Here is a 19024-nt window from a genome sequence, read left to right on the forward strand (position 1 = left end):
CTCTCTCTCTCTTGGAAGGAGGTGAGCTGAAGGAGGTGCCGAGGGGCTAACAGCCAAGGGGTCTCTCTCTCTCTCTTTGCAAGCATGTTTTGTTTACGAGATTAGAGAGGATCAAGCTACATATGTACACACAAGATGATGTTCTTGGAAGAGATGTGTTGTTGCTCTCCATCTTGGACTTATGTGTATTCAGGGATTGCTTGACACGTCCTCTATCTTTCTCTCTCTAGGTTTTGGCAACCGTGATATGTGGGTTTATCTGTTATGGAAACAGGACATTGGTTTTCAAGAGGAAACATGACTTTGGTATCGAGGAAACATGCCTATGGTTATGGGATACATGTCTTTGGTTTATCGGATACAGGTCTTTGGTTTCATGTGGAAAGCATGTCTCTGGATTCATGTGGACAGGTTCTAGTTTTCTCGAGGTTACATGCAAGCTGTGACTACAGGGGAGGACATGTGGTTTGGTACAACCCTACTGCTGTTTGGGAAAGGGTTTGAGAGATCCATGGTAGAGATAGATAAGATCTTTTCAAGTAGGGCGGTGTCGTACAGGTGTGCCTCCTTTATGGAATGCTTTGCTGTAATAACGAGAGTTCTTATTTGGAAGTCCTAGTGAAAGCTTCGAGGGATCCTATTGGTAGAGGATTCGACAAGTTGTACTATGTACTCAAATTTTGTTCAAGTAAAGAAATACCTCAAGGGGCGTCACTGCGTATTGAGCCAATCGGTGTCCTTGTACTATTTGCAGGAGCACTATAGCTCCCTTTGTTTATTTTCCTTTTCCATGTCCCCATGGATGATGAAGTGTTTGGTATGCGAGTGTTTGTTTCACCGCTCGTCAGATTTCTGAAGTCCGGTTTCAGATACTAGTATTTTCAGCTATGGTTGAGCATCATGACATTGATGTGGTGAAAGTTTTAAAGTTGCTGGAAAGCAACGAGCTCTATGTCAACGAGAAAACGTTGAGTTTTATCTGTTCGGGTTCACTACCTTGGATACATAATCAATGTTGAGGTATCCAACTTGATTCGGCCAAGGTGATGCTAATCATATTCCACAGACTGCATACGATATCCGATCCTTTGTGGGCATATACTAAGCATATTCCACCCACATTGACAGGTTCTTTGACCTCTCGGTGGATCTTATAGATATGCTTAAGGGTGTCAATACTAAAAGGTAGCGGATCCAATGACTCCACGAGCGTTGGAGGCATTCAAGAATCTCAAGGTGGCTTTGTCAGAAGCTCCTTGTCTAGTGCTTGTCTTGTGGGATGAGCCGTTCCAAGTAATCATCGATACGAGTAACATCGCCATTGGAGGTGTTTCACAACAGAATGGCCATCCAATAGCTTACATGTTCCGTAAGTTATTGCGTGCATAAAAGAATTACTCGGTGTATCGGGAACTTCTAACAGTAATTTATGCCCTGAAACATTGGAAGCATTTCCTTTATCGCGCCGAGAATTTGAGGTTCACACTGAACATCAGGCATTACGTTGGATCCAGTCAATGCCAAGTGCACAGTGGAGTGACCGTTAGCACCGATGAAGTCAAATCTTCTAGCAATTTGGTGGAATGATCGAGTACCTTCTAGGAAAGGCCAACCCAGCAGCCGATGCTTTGAGCATGAAGGGAACAATGACTTTGATTTAGAACACTAGACTCGGCCTTGTTGGTATGGGACTAAATGACATGAAGCACATGTACATGGATTCCGAGGAATTTGGTACACAGTGGGAGTAGGCATTGGATGCCAGAGGACCATGCCACTTTTTGATACGAGATGGTTGGCTTTTCTAGAAAGGCCGCCTTTGTGTCATGAAGTCGTTCAGGGCAGCTCTTCTCCATGACGCCCATGATGCCATCACTGGTGGTCACAGGGGCATGAATTCGACTTTGGAGTAGCTAGAAAGACAATATTATTGGCCAAGAATGAGGCAATATGTGTTCACTCATGTCGAACACTGTGACATTTGTCAGAAAGTGAAAGCTCCTCGTGGGAAGAGGATAGAGTTGTTACAGCCTTTACCCATTCCCAAAGGACCTTTCCAAGATATAATGTTTTTTAAATGATTCGTTGGCATTAAGGGATAAAAGAACGAGTGAAGGGAAAGGAACCTTGTTATGTGATGCATCTATTTAACAACGTGCTTAGTAATTAAAAAACCTCATAGATGACTGGATTCCAAATTTAGAAAGTGGGTGCTAGGGTGGACCCGATTAGTCAGGTACTTTCCAAGCAAAATATGGGTAAATATTAGGTAAGATCCCCAAGACCGTGAATGTATTCGTATATCAGATAATCAAGGATTGGCTCTTGATTAGGCAATCTTCATAGGAAGCTTGGGGTGTTACTTACCAATGAGATCCCTCCCTACCTCGAATGAAGGGGTAAGGTAGGGTATGGGAGGTATCTTACAACTAGAGTGTTTACAGGGAGAAAGCAAGATGACTGGCAGCAGAGGAAGGGATGAAGGGCTGGAAAAGGCTTGGGGGGATTCATACAAGTTAGGGATGGAGGTGGGGTTGCAGGCTGCGGCGTTGTTTTCTTTCTTAACCAAGCAAGCATGGCAGCCTGCAGGGTTGAAAAGAAGTGCTGGGTAGCTAGATACAGGATATCAAAGCAGGTGTGCACAGGAAAGCTAAAATGGGCAGCTAGACATGCGAAATAATGGGCTTTACAGACACATTTCTTCGCCATCATATGAATGGGCAGGGGTTGACAGCCCCTGCTCATGAGGATGAGGACAGGTGAGATCTCTCTTTTTAATGGGTAGGGGTCACGTCACCAAAGCCCCTGAGAGAGAATGGCTGATCAGGTCCCAAGAACTTAACCTTGGTCACTCATGCAGCTATTGAGCAAGTTCATACCATGCATTGTGTTTGTGTGTAGATATGATTTCCAATAGTCTATTCTATTGTGATAGAAGCATATGATTGTAAAATTTTCTGTTTTTATTTGTCAGGCATCATACTACTTGCAACATCAATTGCAGTCCATTACACAATTAGATGACACTGACAGACAGATACGCACGGAACAGACATCAAGTGATCTCTTGAAGCAGTTAAAGGAGGCCAGAGCTGTCTACAGGGAAGATTTAATTGATTGTGTGCGGCAAAGCACCTGGTAGGTGTCTCTTTTTCTCTCTTATCTTTTTATTTCCAACCAACAAAATGTAAGTGCTAGATCATTTAAATTGCTTTGCTGCTCCATTTTTGTATCTATTATTGTTGTTTATGCAACACACTTGGTTTAAGTGCATCTAGACTGCATAGCTTCTCCATCTGTCTGTTCTCATGGCAAAGATGTCTTTGCAGGTACAGGGTGTCTCTATTTTCCAAATGGAAGCAGAGGGGCATGTTTGCAACATGCATGTGGATCGTTCAACTGCTGTTAATGCTGAGTGATAGAGATGCCCTCTTTAGTTTTGTTCCAGAGTACTACGTCGAAACCTTGGTAAGAGAATTTTGCTTTTTGCGTGCACACTATGTACACTGCAGTTAAAGTTTTATTTGATGACTGTTCGAGGTGTAAGATTAACCTCCATTAAAAGCAGGAAACAAATGTGGTGGTGGCTATAGTTATAGACTCTTTCCACAGTGGTCAATACTTCAACGTTACCATGCCATTTTCAATGCAGAGAAACTCTTTATACACACACTTTTTTATATAGTTATTCTTATATTACCAGTGGGAAACTTCATTGCGAGGTGAAAACCCACAAACAAGACATCATGATACAACTGAGGCCCCTTTGTAGGGGCCTCAGTTATTCTTATATTACCAGTGGGAAACTTCATTGCGAGGTGAAAACCCACAAACAAGACATCATGATACAACTGAGGCCCCTTTGTAGGGGCCAGGGATGTGACTGCCTAGAAGCAGTCAAAGAAGGCCATGTATTGCATAATGCATCTGATTTCTTTACACACACACACACACACACACATGTATGTATGTATGTATGTAACATATATATGTAGGGGGGGCCACGTGAGTCTGATCATCGACTGTTCCACCTGTTATTTTTGGGCCATGACGTCCCCTTGGTGGTCTGATGGTCTTTTCAGTTGGGGGGGACCTCGGTTATCTGCTACCTAGCTGCTCCACCTTTTAGGATGCAGACTACTCCCTCCACATTGGGTGGGGGGAAGGGGGGGATGATGGTCTTTTCAGTTTGGGGGGACCTTGGTTGTCTGTTACCTAGCTGCTCCACCCTTTAGGATGCAGACTACTCCCTCCACATCGGGTGGGGGTTCTAGGCTTCCTGGAGCGCTGATGGCATTACCTCTCAAAGTTGTAGGCCATGGTAGCAATGAAACGCGTGTCATTCCCTTGGGAATGAAACATTTCATACCATAAACTCTTATACGTGTTTCTTTGTACCCTATTTTTTTCTTTGGTTTTTGGGCCATGCGACATTCCAGACTGTATATTGAGAAAAAGGCCTGCTATTGAGAGTATTATTATTTTGTGGTGAGTGTGCTCACTGGTCAGTTCTCCACATTAGGGGGTCAATGTGAAATATTTTTAGTAATTGTGTTATCGCATAATCATGAGTAGTGCAGCCCCCCTCCTCCTCCCCCTCCCCCTCCAGAGGGATTAGACTTTCATATAACCTTTCTTTTCCTTTGCTGGAACGGCGCCTCCTGTCTGTTACCTCAGGTGCCCAGCTCAGGCCTTCAAACAGCTGGCAAAATCTATTCACAACATTATCCTGAAAAGTAACCAATGCACTTCCCATACATTTTACATGTGTCAAACTCAGTTGCACTGTTGATGTCCACCTACACATGACTGCTGATGACATCAATGCCCATACAACACTAGCAAAGCTGTCCCTACAACTTTTGGCATTTAGCAGATTGTACTGCTGATGTGGCTGCCCTCTCTACTGGCTGTACAATCTTTGAATCAGCCGTATAGCAGCTGCTGATGTGGCACTGTTGATGATGGCCGGTGATGATGTGGCAGCTTGCTGATTGCCATACAGTTTGGTTGCTAACGTGGACTGCTGCCTGCAGACGTTGCTGTCCACACACCAGCTATTCATTCATCTTGGAGTTGATGGTTTATCATCTTGTGGATGACTACCATGAGGTTATAAATTGCACTTTCCTATAAGGTGAATTGGGGCATGTTCATGGATTCATCTAGGTATATAAGACTTACCTCATATTCATATTCCACGGGACGTGACATAAGTCTCGAAAATAGAATATCATACATGGAAAATGCACACGTTCCGAATGGGTATATTTAATGACGGGGATTTCCCTTTTACAAAATGTGCTCAAGCAGAGTCTTTGTTCCTTTTGGGAGTGTGCATTTCTAGTGCCAATACAAGCATAGGCCTCTCTTTTGCCAATTTGGGCATATGCTGTCTTTGTCCCATTTGGAACATGCTTTTTTGGTGCCAATATGTGTGCCAATACATGCATAATCCTTTTTTGAATCATTATGAATGTAAGCCTTTTTGGTTTAGAACAAGATCAAGCCTTTCCTACCAATACAGGAACATGCCTTGGTCACTCGCTTCAACTTAAATACCGGGCCTACTATACATGCATAATCCTTTTTTGTATCACTATGGATATAACCCTTTTTGTTTTAGAACAGGAGATGTCACCATTTGGCCACTTTATTGGTCCACCCGTGCTTTTCTTATCATGTATGTACATTGGACTGGTGTCCATGGCAGTTGTTTATGCCGGGGATTGATGCCACTCATGTGATACTCTAGACTTGGCTTTCCGTTGGGACTTGTGCCTCCGTGTACATGCCCGGAAATGTTTGGTGGATTGGTGTTCCATTGGGTCTGTTACCTCGTGTACTTGCCTGGAGCACGTCTATTTTGGTATAGTCTCATGAACGGGGATTGTCCATACCAATGCTGCATTGCATAGCATCTCCCCATGTCCCTTCACCTGATTGGACCCCAATTCACTTACTTTATTAAGAGAAAATTCGTGTTTTCTCTTCATGAAGATTTTTGGAGAGTGAAAACTCTGTTTTTTCACCATTTCTCTCCATTTCCAAGCTCTCCATAGCCATACCCAACTTGCTAGGGTGTTTTCCAAGCTTTCAAGAGTGTTTCCGAGTGCTAATCACTCTCCTACTCACTCCCAATGACTGAAATTCAGCAAACCACTCTCATTTTTACTGTAATTTTTGGTCTTTTTGCTGAAAACCCTAATTTCAGCCTTCCTTTCTCAAGTTGAACCATAGGGGAAGCTTTGCCAAGGTTCCCTTCATCCTCTTGAAGACTTTTGTCGCGCAGAAAGGCGACAAATCAAAGATCTCAACACTCCAAGGACTTCCATCGCGAAGACTTCCGCTGTCATGGACTCTACTTGCTATTGGTAAGCTTTTATGCTTAAATATGGGAGCAAGTAGCAGGAGGGAGGAACCGGATTACAAGATCACATACCCTGTGTAGTGTTCTCTTGTCCTACGTGCTCTCTTGCAGATTGTTGCTACCATGTGTTGGTGGAACAATAGAGAGGAGATGGTAGGGAACATGGACACTTGAGAGGGTAGTGTGGATTGCAAGTCTACATCGACAACCACTTGTTTGCAATACTGTATTCATATGCATTGGTATGGAAATCTGGTTAGAAATGCCCATGACACTATGTACTTGATTCTCCCAAGATTAATATACTTTATCTGAGGAAGGGGTCGGCCGTTCCAGCTCATTGTGTGTCTCTTGTCAATTCAACAATTTACTTCTTGTATTTGAGCAAGTGTCCATCAAATCTTAGTGTATTTAAGTGTATCGATTAGCATTGTGTTTAACCAAGTTACAGGAGCAAGCCTTTTTTGTACCAACACAGGCACATGCCTTGGTCAATGTGGTAAACCAAAATACGGGGCCTATTATTATTGCCTCAAGATTGTTGCTGCCTTGCGATATCTCCTAGGGTTATATTTTCCTTGTGATACGCTTTGCAAACCATATCATGGCCTTCTTATAGTTTCAAGAAATCATGTCATTTCGTTTGATGTGACACATGTCTAGGCCTATGACATCATTGCTTATCACATTCATGAATAAAACGGCTATAAGAGGTTGTTTACTCACTCACTCACATAAGCAAGTGTTCACACACACATACATGGAGAACACATATGAACACACACATACACACACAAATAGATACAATCAAGTTTTGGGGGACAACCTAGCTAGAGAACCCTTATTGACACTCACACATAAACACAGGAAATGGAAGTTTAGGAACTTCCGAAACTGGTGAAGTGTCGATGAGATGTCGTTTACGATGGCTTCACCAAGCAATTGATGCTTGGCCAATCATTTTAGGCCTAGGGCCAGGGCAGAGAACTCGGAATGTCTTGAATGTGTTGAAGGAGGCTTCAATTTGAAAAAACCCCAAATTTTCTAAATTTGTAGAGGCTTTAATTAGGCAAAATTTGCCCTAATTTTGAAAACCCCCAAATTTCATGACCAATTTTCTTATGGGAAAAGGATACTGGGAGTTCATCACTGGTGATGAGATTCAGAACAGTAGCTATGAAGGCTTGAAGATATCTATCCATGGTGTTGTATGTAGAAGAGAGAGAGAGAGAGAGAGAGAGAGAGAGAGAGAGAGAGATGTAACAAACTCAAATGGAGAACCAGAGGCAGTGATTGCATGGTCGAATGATGATATTGATTCATGATTAAAGCTTACACCAAGTACATGCTTTAATAGGCTTGAAAGCCTTATCTTTGACACATCACATTTACTAGGCAATGACACATGCTTGTTCACACACACACTTACATAAGTGAGTGTTCACACACATACAAGGGCTGTTCACACGCAAGCACAAGCGGGTACACACAGGTGAAGACTCCGAAACCCAACAAACCACGTTTGTACCTCATGACAGAAGTGCATAGCACTATTGTTGTGAAAGATGCCTATAGTCATGGGAGGATCATGACTTGTGGTCTCGCCATTTAGCTCTAGTCCTAGCATGTGACATTAGAGGTCATATGTGGCTGGTGGCTGAATCAATTAGTTAAAGAGGAGTATTTTTGGTTGAATCTATTGCAAGTGGGATTGACTTCTAACATGCAGCTGCCATTAGTTCCATGGACGATTTTGGAACTTCACATAGAGATGTAGCCCCTCGCCATCTCCACTCTTTCAACTAAATAAAGGTAAGTGTATCCTTTTGTAATCTTGATGGCTAGCATGGAAGATCATCACATTCAATTTACCAAACTCCACTTTCAAATCCATCCCTAGACAAAAGTTTTGTGGTATGTGAAAGCGGCTCTTCAACCTCTTGGCGTAGTATGTTGTGTGATAGCGCTCTGCTTTAGCTGGTAATGCCTATCCTCCAATGGCCTTCATAGACAACAAGCTGCCTAGATGTTGTAGTGAGGGTGCCATGGCTTGTTAATCATGCTTGAAATTGGCATCTATGCATCCGTATCCACTCTTGAAGAAAGCTGTGAGGAGTATCAAGCTTTGAAAACCTTGCATCTAAACATGCTTGCTGACAGATCCTAGTCCGCTGAGGACATTGAGAAGATATGGCATGATAGCCAGAGCTCTGACCAGGATGCAACAGGCCAGTGTGCCCAGGGAGTCATCGAGCTCAGCTCTTTTTTGCACGCTGTAGCCTTGACACGGCTGGGAGAGACACGCGAGCGGGAGCGGTGGTTGAGACGTAGCCTTGCTTCGCTTCAGCGCCTTCATGAGCAGCAGCCTACATGTGAATGGGTGGCGTCCCAGCTGAGCCAGGCACGCCAGGAGGTTAGAGAGGTAGAGGAGTAGAGACATGAGTTTTACTATCGTCGCCAGGCCTCTCAGTGGACGCAGCTTGGTGATAGAGTGACTGGGGAGTTTTTTGAGATTACTGGACCTCGCCATGCTCGAGCAGGAGTCCGCCAGCTCAGGAGACAGGACGGATAGCCACTGAGCCCGGGGAGATCAGAGCCATTGCCACTGAGTTCTATAGGGACCTACTTTCAGTGGAGCCAGCCAGTGAGGCTCGGGATGCTTGCAGACAGACTGTGTGGGCCCATGTGTAGAGGAGGGTCACAGATTGTATGCGTACAGTTCTGGGTGAGCCTCTTTCAGAGGTTGAGCTTGCTGAGGCCTTGAGAGTCCTTCCGCGCCACAGTTGCCCTGGGGAGGACGGATTGACGCCTGCCTTTTTTATGCGATATTGGGACCTTTTGGGGCCAGGCCTCCGCAGGGGCTTTCAATATGTTTTGGACACTGGGGTGATGCCACAGTGCTTTTCAGAGGGCTTGATCTTTCTTATCCCCAAGGGGGAGGGAGTATTAGATGATATTCGGCATTTGAGACCTATTACGATCCTCAATACTGTCTACAAGGTCTTAGCAAAGGCCTTGAGTTTGAGGATCCAGCCCTTCCTAGGGGAGTTGATTCATGCTACCGAGACCGGATTCGTCAAGGAGCGTAGTATCCTTGACAACATTTTCATCTTCTGGGAGGCGACGGCCCGAGCTAGATTTCTTGGTGAGGACCTGGTCGTGATGCTTCTCGATTTTGAGAAGGCATACGATCGAGTCAATTGGAGTTTCTTAGAGGGCACGATGCTTCGCCTGGGCTTTGAGCCAGTTTGGATTCGAGGAGTGGCGGCTCTATATTCCACAGCTCGTAGCCAGGTGCTGATGGCAGGAGGACCGGGGCCGAGTTTTGAGTTGACCAGATCAGTCCGTCAGGGGTGTCCTCTGAAACGAGACCCAAGCAGGGGTCACCCCTTCCTGGACTCACTTCTCCAATTAGCACTTTAATATACACTCTTAAAAGACAATAGCACAAGACAGAATAGCAATAAAAAGTAATTAACAACTCTGAGCATAGATAGATGACACCACACTGAGGCCGGAACGGCCGGCCCCCCCCCAAGGAATGATATTATTACTTGGGAGAATTTGTTACAAGTACACGGGCCCAAGGCCAGATTTCCAATAAGCAATGCACAATGAAAAACAAAGTATCAAACCCAAATATGTTTGTTGATGCCGAGTCTGCAATCACCAAGGGCTGCCCCGTCCATAGCACCTTCCAGAGTCACACTCTGCGTGCAATCCACCCGTCCCTGGCACTACGGATCATGCCGTGCCAGTCCTAGCGATGGGGCACCCTCACGGAGTTGACTCGGTGAATGGAAGAGGAGTCCAGACGTAGGAGAGCGGGAGAATTCCTCATTCTTCGCGATGAAAATCTTCTGGAGCCACCGTACAGCCAGTAGGAAGAGTGAAACAACCTGGGCCACTTGTAGGAAATGCGTATGTCCTAAATCCACGCGGATAACCCCACTGGTTTGACCTGCTGTACCTGCTGCTGTACCTGCTGTACCTTCTGTACGACCAGAATCAGCAAATAATGATGGTACTGTACCTGCTGTACCTGTTGTACGACCAGAATCAGCAAATAATGATGGTACTGTACCTGCTGTACCTGCTGTACGACCAGAATCAGCAAATAATGATGGTACTGTACTTGCTGTACCTGCTGTGCATGCTGTTGTACCTGCTGTAACTGCTGTACGACCAGAATCAGCAAATAATGATGGTACTGTACCTGCTGTACGACCAGAATCAGCAAATAATGATGGTACTGTACCTGCTGTGCCTGCTGTGCCTGCTGTTGTACCTGCTGTAACTGCTGTACGACCAGAATCAGCAAATAATGATGGTACTGTACCTGCTGTGTACGACCAGAATCAGCAAATAATGATGGTACTGTACTTGCTGTACATGCTGCTGTACCTACTGTACCTGCTGTACGACCAGAATCAGCAAATAATGAGTGCTCCAGCCTGTTTTTCTCTAAATCCCAGCAAGCAGTTGTGTTTTCTTTCTCCAAAATGCAAGGGAGAGGGCTGGAAGTGAGGCGCCTTCCTCCCATGCAAAGGATTGGGTGTGGTAGGTGGGGTAGGTGGCCAACCCCCACCCCACATGCTATAAAAGGGTGCCCAGGCCAAAAGAAGGTGCCCACACTTATAAAGTGTCCACCTACTTTTAATGAAGTATGAAACCTGTAAGTTATAAGACTTATAACTTAAGACTCTTATTAAAATAAGAATTTCCCACCTGTTCACACGCCACAAAACCTGTCAGAAGACAAGGCATTCCACGGCCCACGAGAGGGCGTCCCCGACCCCTGAGCTAGACACACATGTCAAGCATGCAAACGAAACAATTTCACGCGAAAACATTTCAAAGGCAGGCAAACATGAGTGCACAATGCAACATTGTTAAAGGATAATCTCCGTTCATGTACTTGCACAATACTTGACATTTCCGGGCACAAACAGGCCCACCGGAAAGTCAATTCCAGGTACACACACAGTGTACAATCCACCCGTCCCTGGCACTACGAATCACGCCGTGCCAGTCCTAGCGGTGGTAATCCAGAAACATACACCGTGTGCAATCCACCCGTCCCTGGCACTACGAATCACGCCGTGCCAGTCCTAGCGATGGAGCACCACTACGGAGTATGCTCATCCAGAGCCCAAAGCTCACACAAGAAGATAAGAGGACCATTAGATAGCTCAATGGTGACATCTCCCTGTCTTCGCCTTGTCCTTCCCCTTTTGAGCATGTCCATCTCTATAATTTTGCTTCAGCTTTTGCTCCAATTGCTCGGTGGCCAAAGCAGCTGAAATGAGCTGTTGTAGAGTGTGGTTTGGGTACAACTCCAAGCCCGATTGGTAAACCGGTTGGAGTCCCGATTCAAACTTTCTCTTGCGTTCCTCATCATTTACCTGCACAATAGGGGAAACTTCCAAGAGTGTTTTCCAAAACTTGGATACATAAGCATGAACTGACTCACCTTCATTCTGCTTAACCCAATCCCACTTCTTGCGGATGTTCTTCTTGGCATTAGGGGGTAGGAATTGGGCATAGAATCTAACTTTGAATTCAGCCCAAGTGTCCACGGGAGTGCCTGAGAGCTTTTCTGCAAGCCACCAATGAGCGGCCGTGCCCTTCAAGAACATGCTGGCATGCCTCACTTTGGACTTTTCTGAAAAATCCTCATCACTAAAGGCAATGTCAAACTGGGAAACAAATGACATAACCTTGGAAGCATCAAACTCACCATGATATGTCTCGAACTTGACGGATTTGTCCCCGGCTTTGAATTCCTTTTGCTTATGAACATGATGCTCATAATCCCCATGCGTCCTCTTGATTCCACGTTCATGAGGATCAGCCCTGGCATCCATAGATGCTCCTGCATACTTAGGTGGCATAGGTGGACGTGAACCATGTGCTGTACCTGCATGCATGTGTGTAGCCCCACCACTATTTCTTGCAGCATAAGCATGATCCGGAGAGGGTGTGGAGATGGGAGCATGAAGAAATGGCTCTTCACGGGAGAGTTCAACAGGTAAAGTAGTAGTACGGGGATGTCGGTGCTCTCTAAGCCCATGAGAAACCTGCAAAGATGAAGAATGAGGCTTGTAACGATCATCTCTAGAAGTAATGTTACCTTCATAGGCATGGCTATGCCTCCCATGTAAGGTAGAATCACGTCGGGATGTAATGGAAGGCTCCTCTTTGTGGACAGCAGATTTCAGCTTTGGAGAGGCTATCCCAGGCATGTCCACCAATGGAGATCTCTTTATAACAAGCTCCCCATCCTGGCCCTGCAATACATCACCCTTGTCCACTAAGAATGAAAGAGCTAGCTCACGAGGTTTCAGCCCTGATCCACGAGCCAAAGCTTCAAAGTCTTGAAAGACGGTTGCCTCCTTTTTCTTTGCATCTAGCACTTGTTGAATGTGTGGGTCCTCACGTAGGCTGGCCAATTCCATCTCCCTGGCATGGAGAAGCTCTCGCATACGCTGAATTTCAGCATTCATGGCACTTGGCTCTTGCTCTTGCTCCTGCATTTTCTCCTTGCCACGGGACGGCTGTCCCAACCATACATGATCACGGGCATAAGGCATCCGTCCACTTGCTTGTGTTCCACTGGAGTGCCCCTTTGAATTTGGCACTTCCTTGCTACTTGCTTGGCTAGCCATAATAAGAGTAAAGTCACTAATGGAGAGTGGTCAGGAAGCCTTTGGATCGTCTCCCAATGTAGAAAAAGGAAGATCCGTGCTCTGATACCACTGAAACGAGACCCAAGCAGGGGTCACCCCTGCTTGAGTCCAGGAAGGGGTCACCCCTTCCTGGACTCACTTCTCCAATTAGCACTTTAATATACACTCTTAAAAGACAATAGCACAAGACAGAATAGCAATAAAAAGTAATTAACAACTCTGAGCATAGATAGATGACACCACACTGAGGCCGGAACGGCCGCCCCCCCCCCAAGGAATGATATTATTACTTGGGAGAATTTGTTACAAGTACACGGGCCCAAGGCCAGATTTCCAATAAGCAATGCACAATGAAAAACAAAGTATCAAACCCAAATATGTTTGTTGATGCCGAGTCTGCAATCACCAAGGGCTGCCCCGTCCATAGCACCTTCCAGAGTCGCACTCTGCGTGCAATCCACCCGTCCCTGGCACTACGGATCACGCCGTGCCAGTCCTAGCGATGGGGCACCCTCACGGAGTTGACTCGGTGAATGGAAGAGGAGTCCAGACGTAGGAGAGCGGGAGAATTCCTCATTCTTCGCGATGAAAATCTTCTGGAGCCACCGTACAGCCAGTAGGAAGAGTGAAACAACCTGGGCCACTTGTAGGAAATGCGTATGTCCTAAATCCACGCGGATAACCCCACTGGTTTGACCTGCTGTACCTGCTGTTGTACTTGCTGTACCTTCTGTACGACCAGAATCAGCAAATAATGATGGTACTGTACCTGCTGTACTTGCTGTACGACCAAAATCAGCAAATAATGATGGTACTGTACCTGCTGTACCTGCTGTACTTGCTGTACGACCAGAATCAGCAAATAATGATGGTACTGTACTTGCTGTACCTGCTGTGCATGCTGCTGTACCTGCTGTACGACCAGAATCAGCAAATAATGATGGTACTGTACCTGCTGTACCTGCTGCACGACCAGAATCAGCAAATAATGATGGTACTGTACCTGCTGTACCTGCTGTGCCTGCTGCTGTACTTGCTGTAACTGCTGTACGACCAGAATCAGCAAGTAATGATGGTACTGTACCTGCTGTACCTGCTGTACGACCAGAATCAGCAAATAATGATGGTACTGTACCTACTGTACTTGCTGCTGTACCTACTGTACCTGCTGTACGACCAGAATCAGCAAATAATGAGTGCTCCAGCCTGTTTTTCTCTAAATCCCAGCAAGCAGTTGTGTTTTCTTTCTCCAAAATGCAAGGGAGAGGGTTGGAGGTGAGGCGCCTTCCTCCCATGCAAAGGATTGGGTGTGGTAGGTGGGATAGGTGGCCAACCCCCACCCCACATGCTATAAAAGGGTGCCCAGGCCAAAAGAAGGTGCCCACACTTATAAAGTGTCCACCTACTTTTAATGAAGTATGAAACCTGTAAGTTATAAGACTTATAACTTAAGACTCTTATTAAAATAAGAATTTCCCACCTGTTCACACGCCACAAAACCTGTCAGAAGACAAGGCATTCCACGGCCCACGGGAGGGCGTCCCCGACCCCTGAGCTAGACACACATGTCAAGCATGCAAACGAAACCAGTTCACGCGAAAACATTTCAAAGGCAGGCAAACATGAGTGCACAATGCAACATTGTTAAAGGATAATCTCCGTTCATGTACTTGCACAATACTTGACATTTCCGGGCACAAACAGGCCCACCGGAAAGTCAATTCCAGGTACACACACAGTGTACAATCCACCCGTCCCTGGCACTACGAATCACGCCGTGCCAGTCCTAGCGGTGGTAATCCAGAAACATACACCGTGTGCAATCCACCCGTCCCTGGCACTACGAATCACGCCGTGCCAGTCCTAGCGATGGAGCACCACTACGGAGTATGCTCATCCAGAGCCCAAAGCTCACACAAGAAGATAAGAGGACCATTAGATAGCTCAATGGTGACATCCTCTCGCCCCGTTTCTTTTTCTCTTCTTTGCTGAGGCTATGAGCATGTATCTGACGGCAAAGGAGGTTGGTTTGGGACGACTCCAGCGCCCAGTGCGGGGGGAGGACCTGCTCGCTGCTGAGTTTGCTAATGACACGGGTTTATTTTTGCATGGCCAGGAGGCCAATCTTCAGAGGGCAGAGCAGTCGCTTCAGGTTTTTAGTGCAGCTTCGGGAGCATTGATCAATTGGTGCAAGATAGTGGCCTTTTGGATCAGTAGCGCTCGCACTCCGGCATGGAGCCCAGACCCGGGTTTTCGATGGATTCCTCCTGGCATAGCAGTGCGGTATTTGGGATGCCAGATTGGACTAGATTTGTCACCTGAGCAGCAGATTGCCCCGCTTCTTCTGAGCATTCGGAGGAAGCTTTTGTATTGGAGTACAACTCGGCTATCCTTGGTTGGGAGGGTGGTGGTGGCGAATCAGGTGCTTTTAGCGACCATGTGGTACATCACGTCTTGCTGGATCTTCTCGAGCTCTTGCATCAGCCAGGTACAGAGGCTGATCAAGAACTTTCTTTGGTCTGGGCGGGACGGTCAGTCAGCCCGGGCTAAGGTCGCTTGGGCAGTTATTACACTTCCGCTGGCCCAAGGGGGCTTGGGCATTATAGATCCAGTTGATCAGAGTAGAGCTTTATTGGGGAAGCTTATTGTTCCGGGGCTGCTTCCAGGTGTTGAGCCTTGGAAAGAGCTTCTTTTGTAGCGGCTGCAAGCTCGGGCTCCTCTAGCAGGGGACACTTGGGCACCAGAGATACGACTGATCTTCATAGAGATGAGGAGGATAGGCCTCAGTAGAGGATGGGAGGACAGATTTGCCTTGAGCATCCTGCGAGCTTGGGAGTTGCTGAGACCGGGACTCTCTCAGAGACCTCCTTCTTGTGATGAGGAGCGGGCCAGACAGCCGCTCATCTGTAGCCCAGCAGTTCGCACAGAGCAGGGTCATATGCGGGTTTCTCGGCCTCGTCTAGCCTGGGGACCATCGGCGGCAGGCCCAGCACGTAGTTTTGGAGACAGGCAGGCCTTTTGCAGTCTCCCAGAGGAGATCCAGGTGGAGAGGCTGAGTCACTTCAGAGGGGGGCTGATTATGAGGGATGACATTCAGGAGGCAATCACAGAGGAGTGGTTCACGCCTCTCGAGCCAGTGGCCCCACGGTGGATGGGAGCCTTTACACAGTTGGAGATCCTGATTGCTGTCAGAGCTTGCACTGAGGATGGTAGATGCCTCTACTATGAGGATGGTAGATGCCTCTACTATGAGATCCAGGATGAGGGCAGACTTTAGAGAGTGGAGGTGGAGTCGCCTTTGGTTGCAGAGTGCATTTTTCAGAGGATACGGGTAGTGGCCGCCGCTTCTCGGAGTGGCATATTGACCCAGACCCTGCAGATGTGGACTCTGATTGGCGCATATGGGCTTATGCAGCCGTGCTCTGATACCAATGAAACCGATCCCGTCAAGTGGGAATAGACTCCATTGGATACCCACACGCGTAATAGCACAACTTAAATATCACAATTTGAATGGACAACTTAATAACAATTGAAAAAATGAAATGAAATGAAATGTTGATCAATGGACACGAGCACTGGGGCCGTAACGGGCCGACCCCCCTCCTCAATATATGATATATTATTGGGAGTATTTAACAAATACAATGCTCCATGGGTTCAAAGAACCAGATGATGTCCATGTACAACTGAGATGAATACAGTACCAAACAAGAGACTCGAAGTAGACGTTCGAAGGAGAGCGACCCACTTGAGTGGTCGAGTCTCTACGGTCTTGTGCCTTCACTGGAATCCGCGGAGAGCGCCCCACTGGTGTTCAAGGGCCGTGCACAAACAGGCGCTTCCGTACTAATGCCTGGCTCTCCCGATCTCGGCACCCATGGACCGTGGTTCTCCAACAGCTTGGACTACCTGGCACCGAATGGGTGTTAGCAGTAGAGAGAATCCTTTATCAGATTTACAACAAAATCGTTTACTTAAATCTGAATCCACTTACTTGTAGCTCGCTAATGGAAGACAAATACCCGAGGCGTCTGTGTGCAGCTACTACTGGAGAGGGACACCAGGGCGTAGCAGCCTGTCGAGGAGGAGGAGGAGCAGCTGCCTGTGTAGAAGGTGTAGCCACCTGCAGAGGGGAGCGCAGCCCCACACAGTCGCCTATAGAAGAGGGCGCAGCCCCACACAGTCGCCACCTGCAGAGGGGAGCGCAGCCCCACACAGTCGCCTATAGAAGAGGGCGCAGCCGCGCCGCTTGTTGTGGAGGAGATGCAGCCGCCTGTATAGGAGGAGGAGGAGGCGCAGCCGCCTGCAAAAAGCACAGCTGCTTGCTGGAGAGGTAGCACAGCCTGCTGGAGAGGAAGCACAGTCTGCTGGAGAGCATGCGCAGCCGCCTGCAAGGGAGGAGGCGGCGGCGCAGCCGCCAGCTGAAGAGGAGCGCAGCCTGCTGGTAGAGCACAGCCGCCTGAGGGTGCAGAAGCCGCCTGTGGGGTGGCGCAGCCGCGGAGCAGCCGCTATGGAGAGGAGTGCAGCGTGTTGTGGAAAGTGCGCAACCGCCTGAGGAGCATGAAGGATGGTCGCCTGCCAAGTCCCGTGAAGGATGATAGGATGGTCGCCTCTTTGTAGGTGTTGAAGAGGAAGCACACGACCCACAGCTGGCCGGTTCCCCTAGCTTGCATGGGGGCGGCCAGTTTCAAGGTGTGGTGTGGGTACGTGGCCATGCACCCACCCCCACACATAAAGGGTTAAGAGTGGGGTTTCCCTCCCCACCTTGGCCCATACGTGGGTGCCCATAAATGGGTGCTCACTTTTAAATGAATGTGAACTTACAACCTTATAAAAATAAAGGTTAGAAAGAAAGCTATTAAATAAACAAGTGCAATACACTTACCACCTGTTCACACGCAACAAAACTCGTCAAAAGACAGAGCAAACTTCACAACTCACTGGCAGGCGTGCCTGCTCAGTAAGTGGCATGTCAAACAGGCAAACACAAGAATACAAGTCATGCGAAAACAGTTTCAAACATGCAAAACATGAATGCATGTGCAAATAGTATCATGGACATATCTCCTGTTCATGGAACAAGTACAAAACAGCTGTCAGGCAAATAGTATCATGGACATATCTCCTGTTCATGGAACAAGTACAAAACATCTATCAGGCACAAAAATGGCACGACAGAAAACATAAATCCCGGTCTTCCTATGGAGTGACAGTCCCATAGGTAAGACACAGATCCTGGCACGAGCCTCCCTATGGAGTGACAGTCCCATAGGCAAGACACGGCACAAATACTGGCTCCTCCATGGCGTGACAATCCCATGGATAGAACACAGTCCAGGTTGGCACCAATCTGGCTCTCGTCCATACGACATCATCTTGCTAACACACGGGTGGCACCAGTCTGCTGGCTCCCGTCCATGTCAAGCAAAAATACTGGCCCCTTCACATGAGACACGAGCCTGGCCTCAAGTGAACGAGACACAATCTGGAGATGGACCAAATGGTCGGCCAATTGGTGACATTCCCCCGGCCTTCTAAAGAGTTGTCCTCAATTGAAAAGCCTCAAGATATGCTTGCAACAACTGTGGGTAGTCAATAAAATAATCCTCATTTACCCACTTTGCATCAATGGGCAAATAATTTTTGAACTTCACAAGGTATCTCCTGGAAAGCTTTCCTGCAGGTAGCTTTCGCTCCTTGTGAAAGACAATCTGTTTTGGCTGGAGGATCTCCTCAAGCTCATCAATCTCTGGCGGATCTTATGTGACAGGCTCGTCAGGATCTGACCCCACATATTTCCGAAAAAGACTCACATGAAATGCGTTGTGAATCTTTCAAAATGATTAGGTAAAGCAAGCCTGTTTGACACTTCATTGATCTTTTGAATCACCTTCTTTGACTTGCATGTCCCTTCTATGCTTGTCAGCAGCCATTTTATGCTTATCTTGTGACCTTGGAATGG

General features: G+C 47.0%; 1 protein-coding gene across 31 annotated transcripts in view; it reads left to right on the forward strand.

Annotated features, from left to right (window-relative positions):
- The window catches only part of LOC147613503 (E3 ubiquitin-protein ligase RKP), an 88663-nt gene that overhangs the window by 20289 nt on the left and 49350 nt on the right, over positions 1-19024 (forward strand). For all 31 annotated transcript variants that reach the window (XM_086781438.1, XM_086781467.1, XM_086781447.1 and 28 more), the window contains 2 exons: positions 2975-3138; positions 3330-3468. In XM_086781438.1, the coding sequence (XP_086637564.1) occupies positions 2975-3138; positions 3330-3468 (303 nt within the window). The remainder of the gene's footprint in view (positions 1-2974; positions 3139-3329; positions 3469-19024) is intronic.

This window comes from Cibotium barometz, chromosome 43 (genome assembly GCF_041138505.1).
Source record: "Cibotium barometz isolate CiBa-2024 chromosome 43, ASM4113850v1, whole genome shotgun sequence".
Lineage (NCBI taxonomy): Eukaryota > Viridiplantae > Streptophyta > Polypodiopsida > Cyatheales > Cibotiaceae > Cibotium > Cibotium barometz.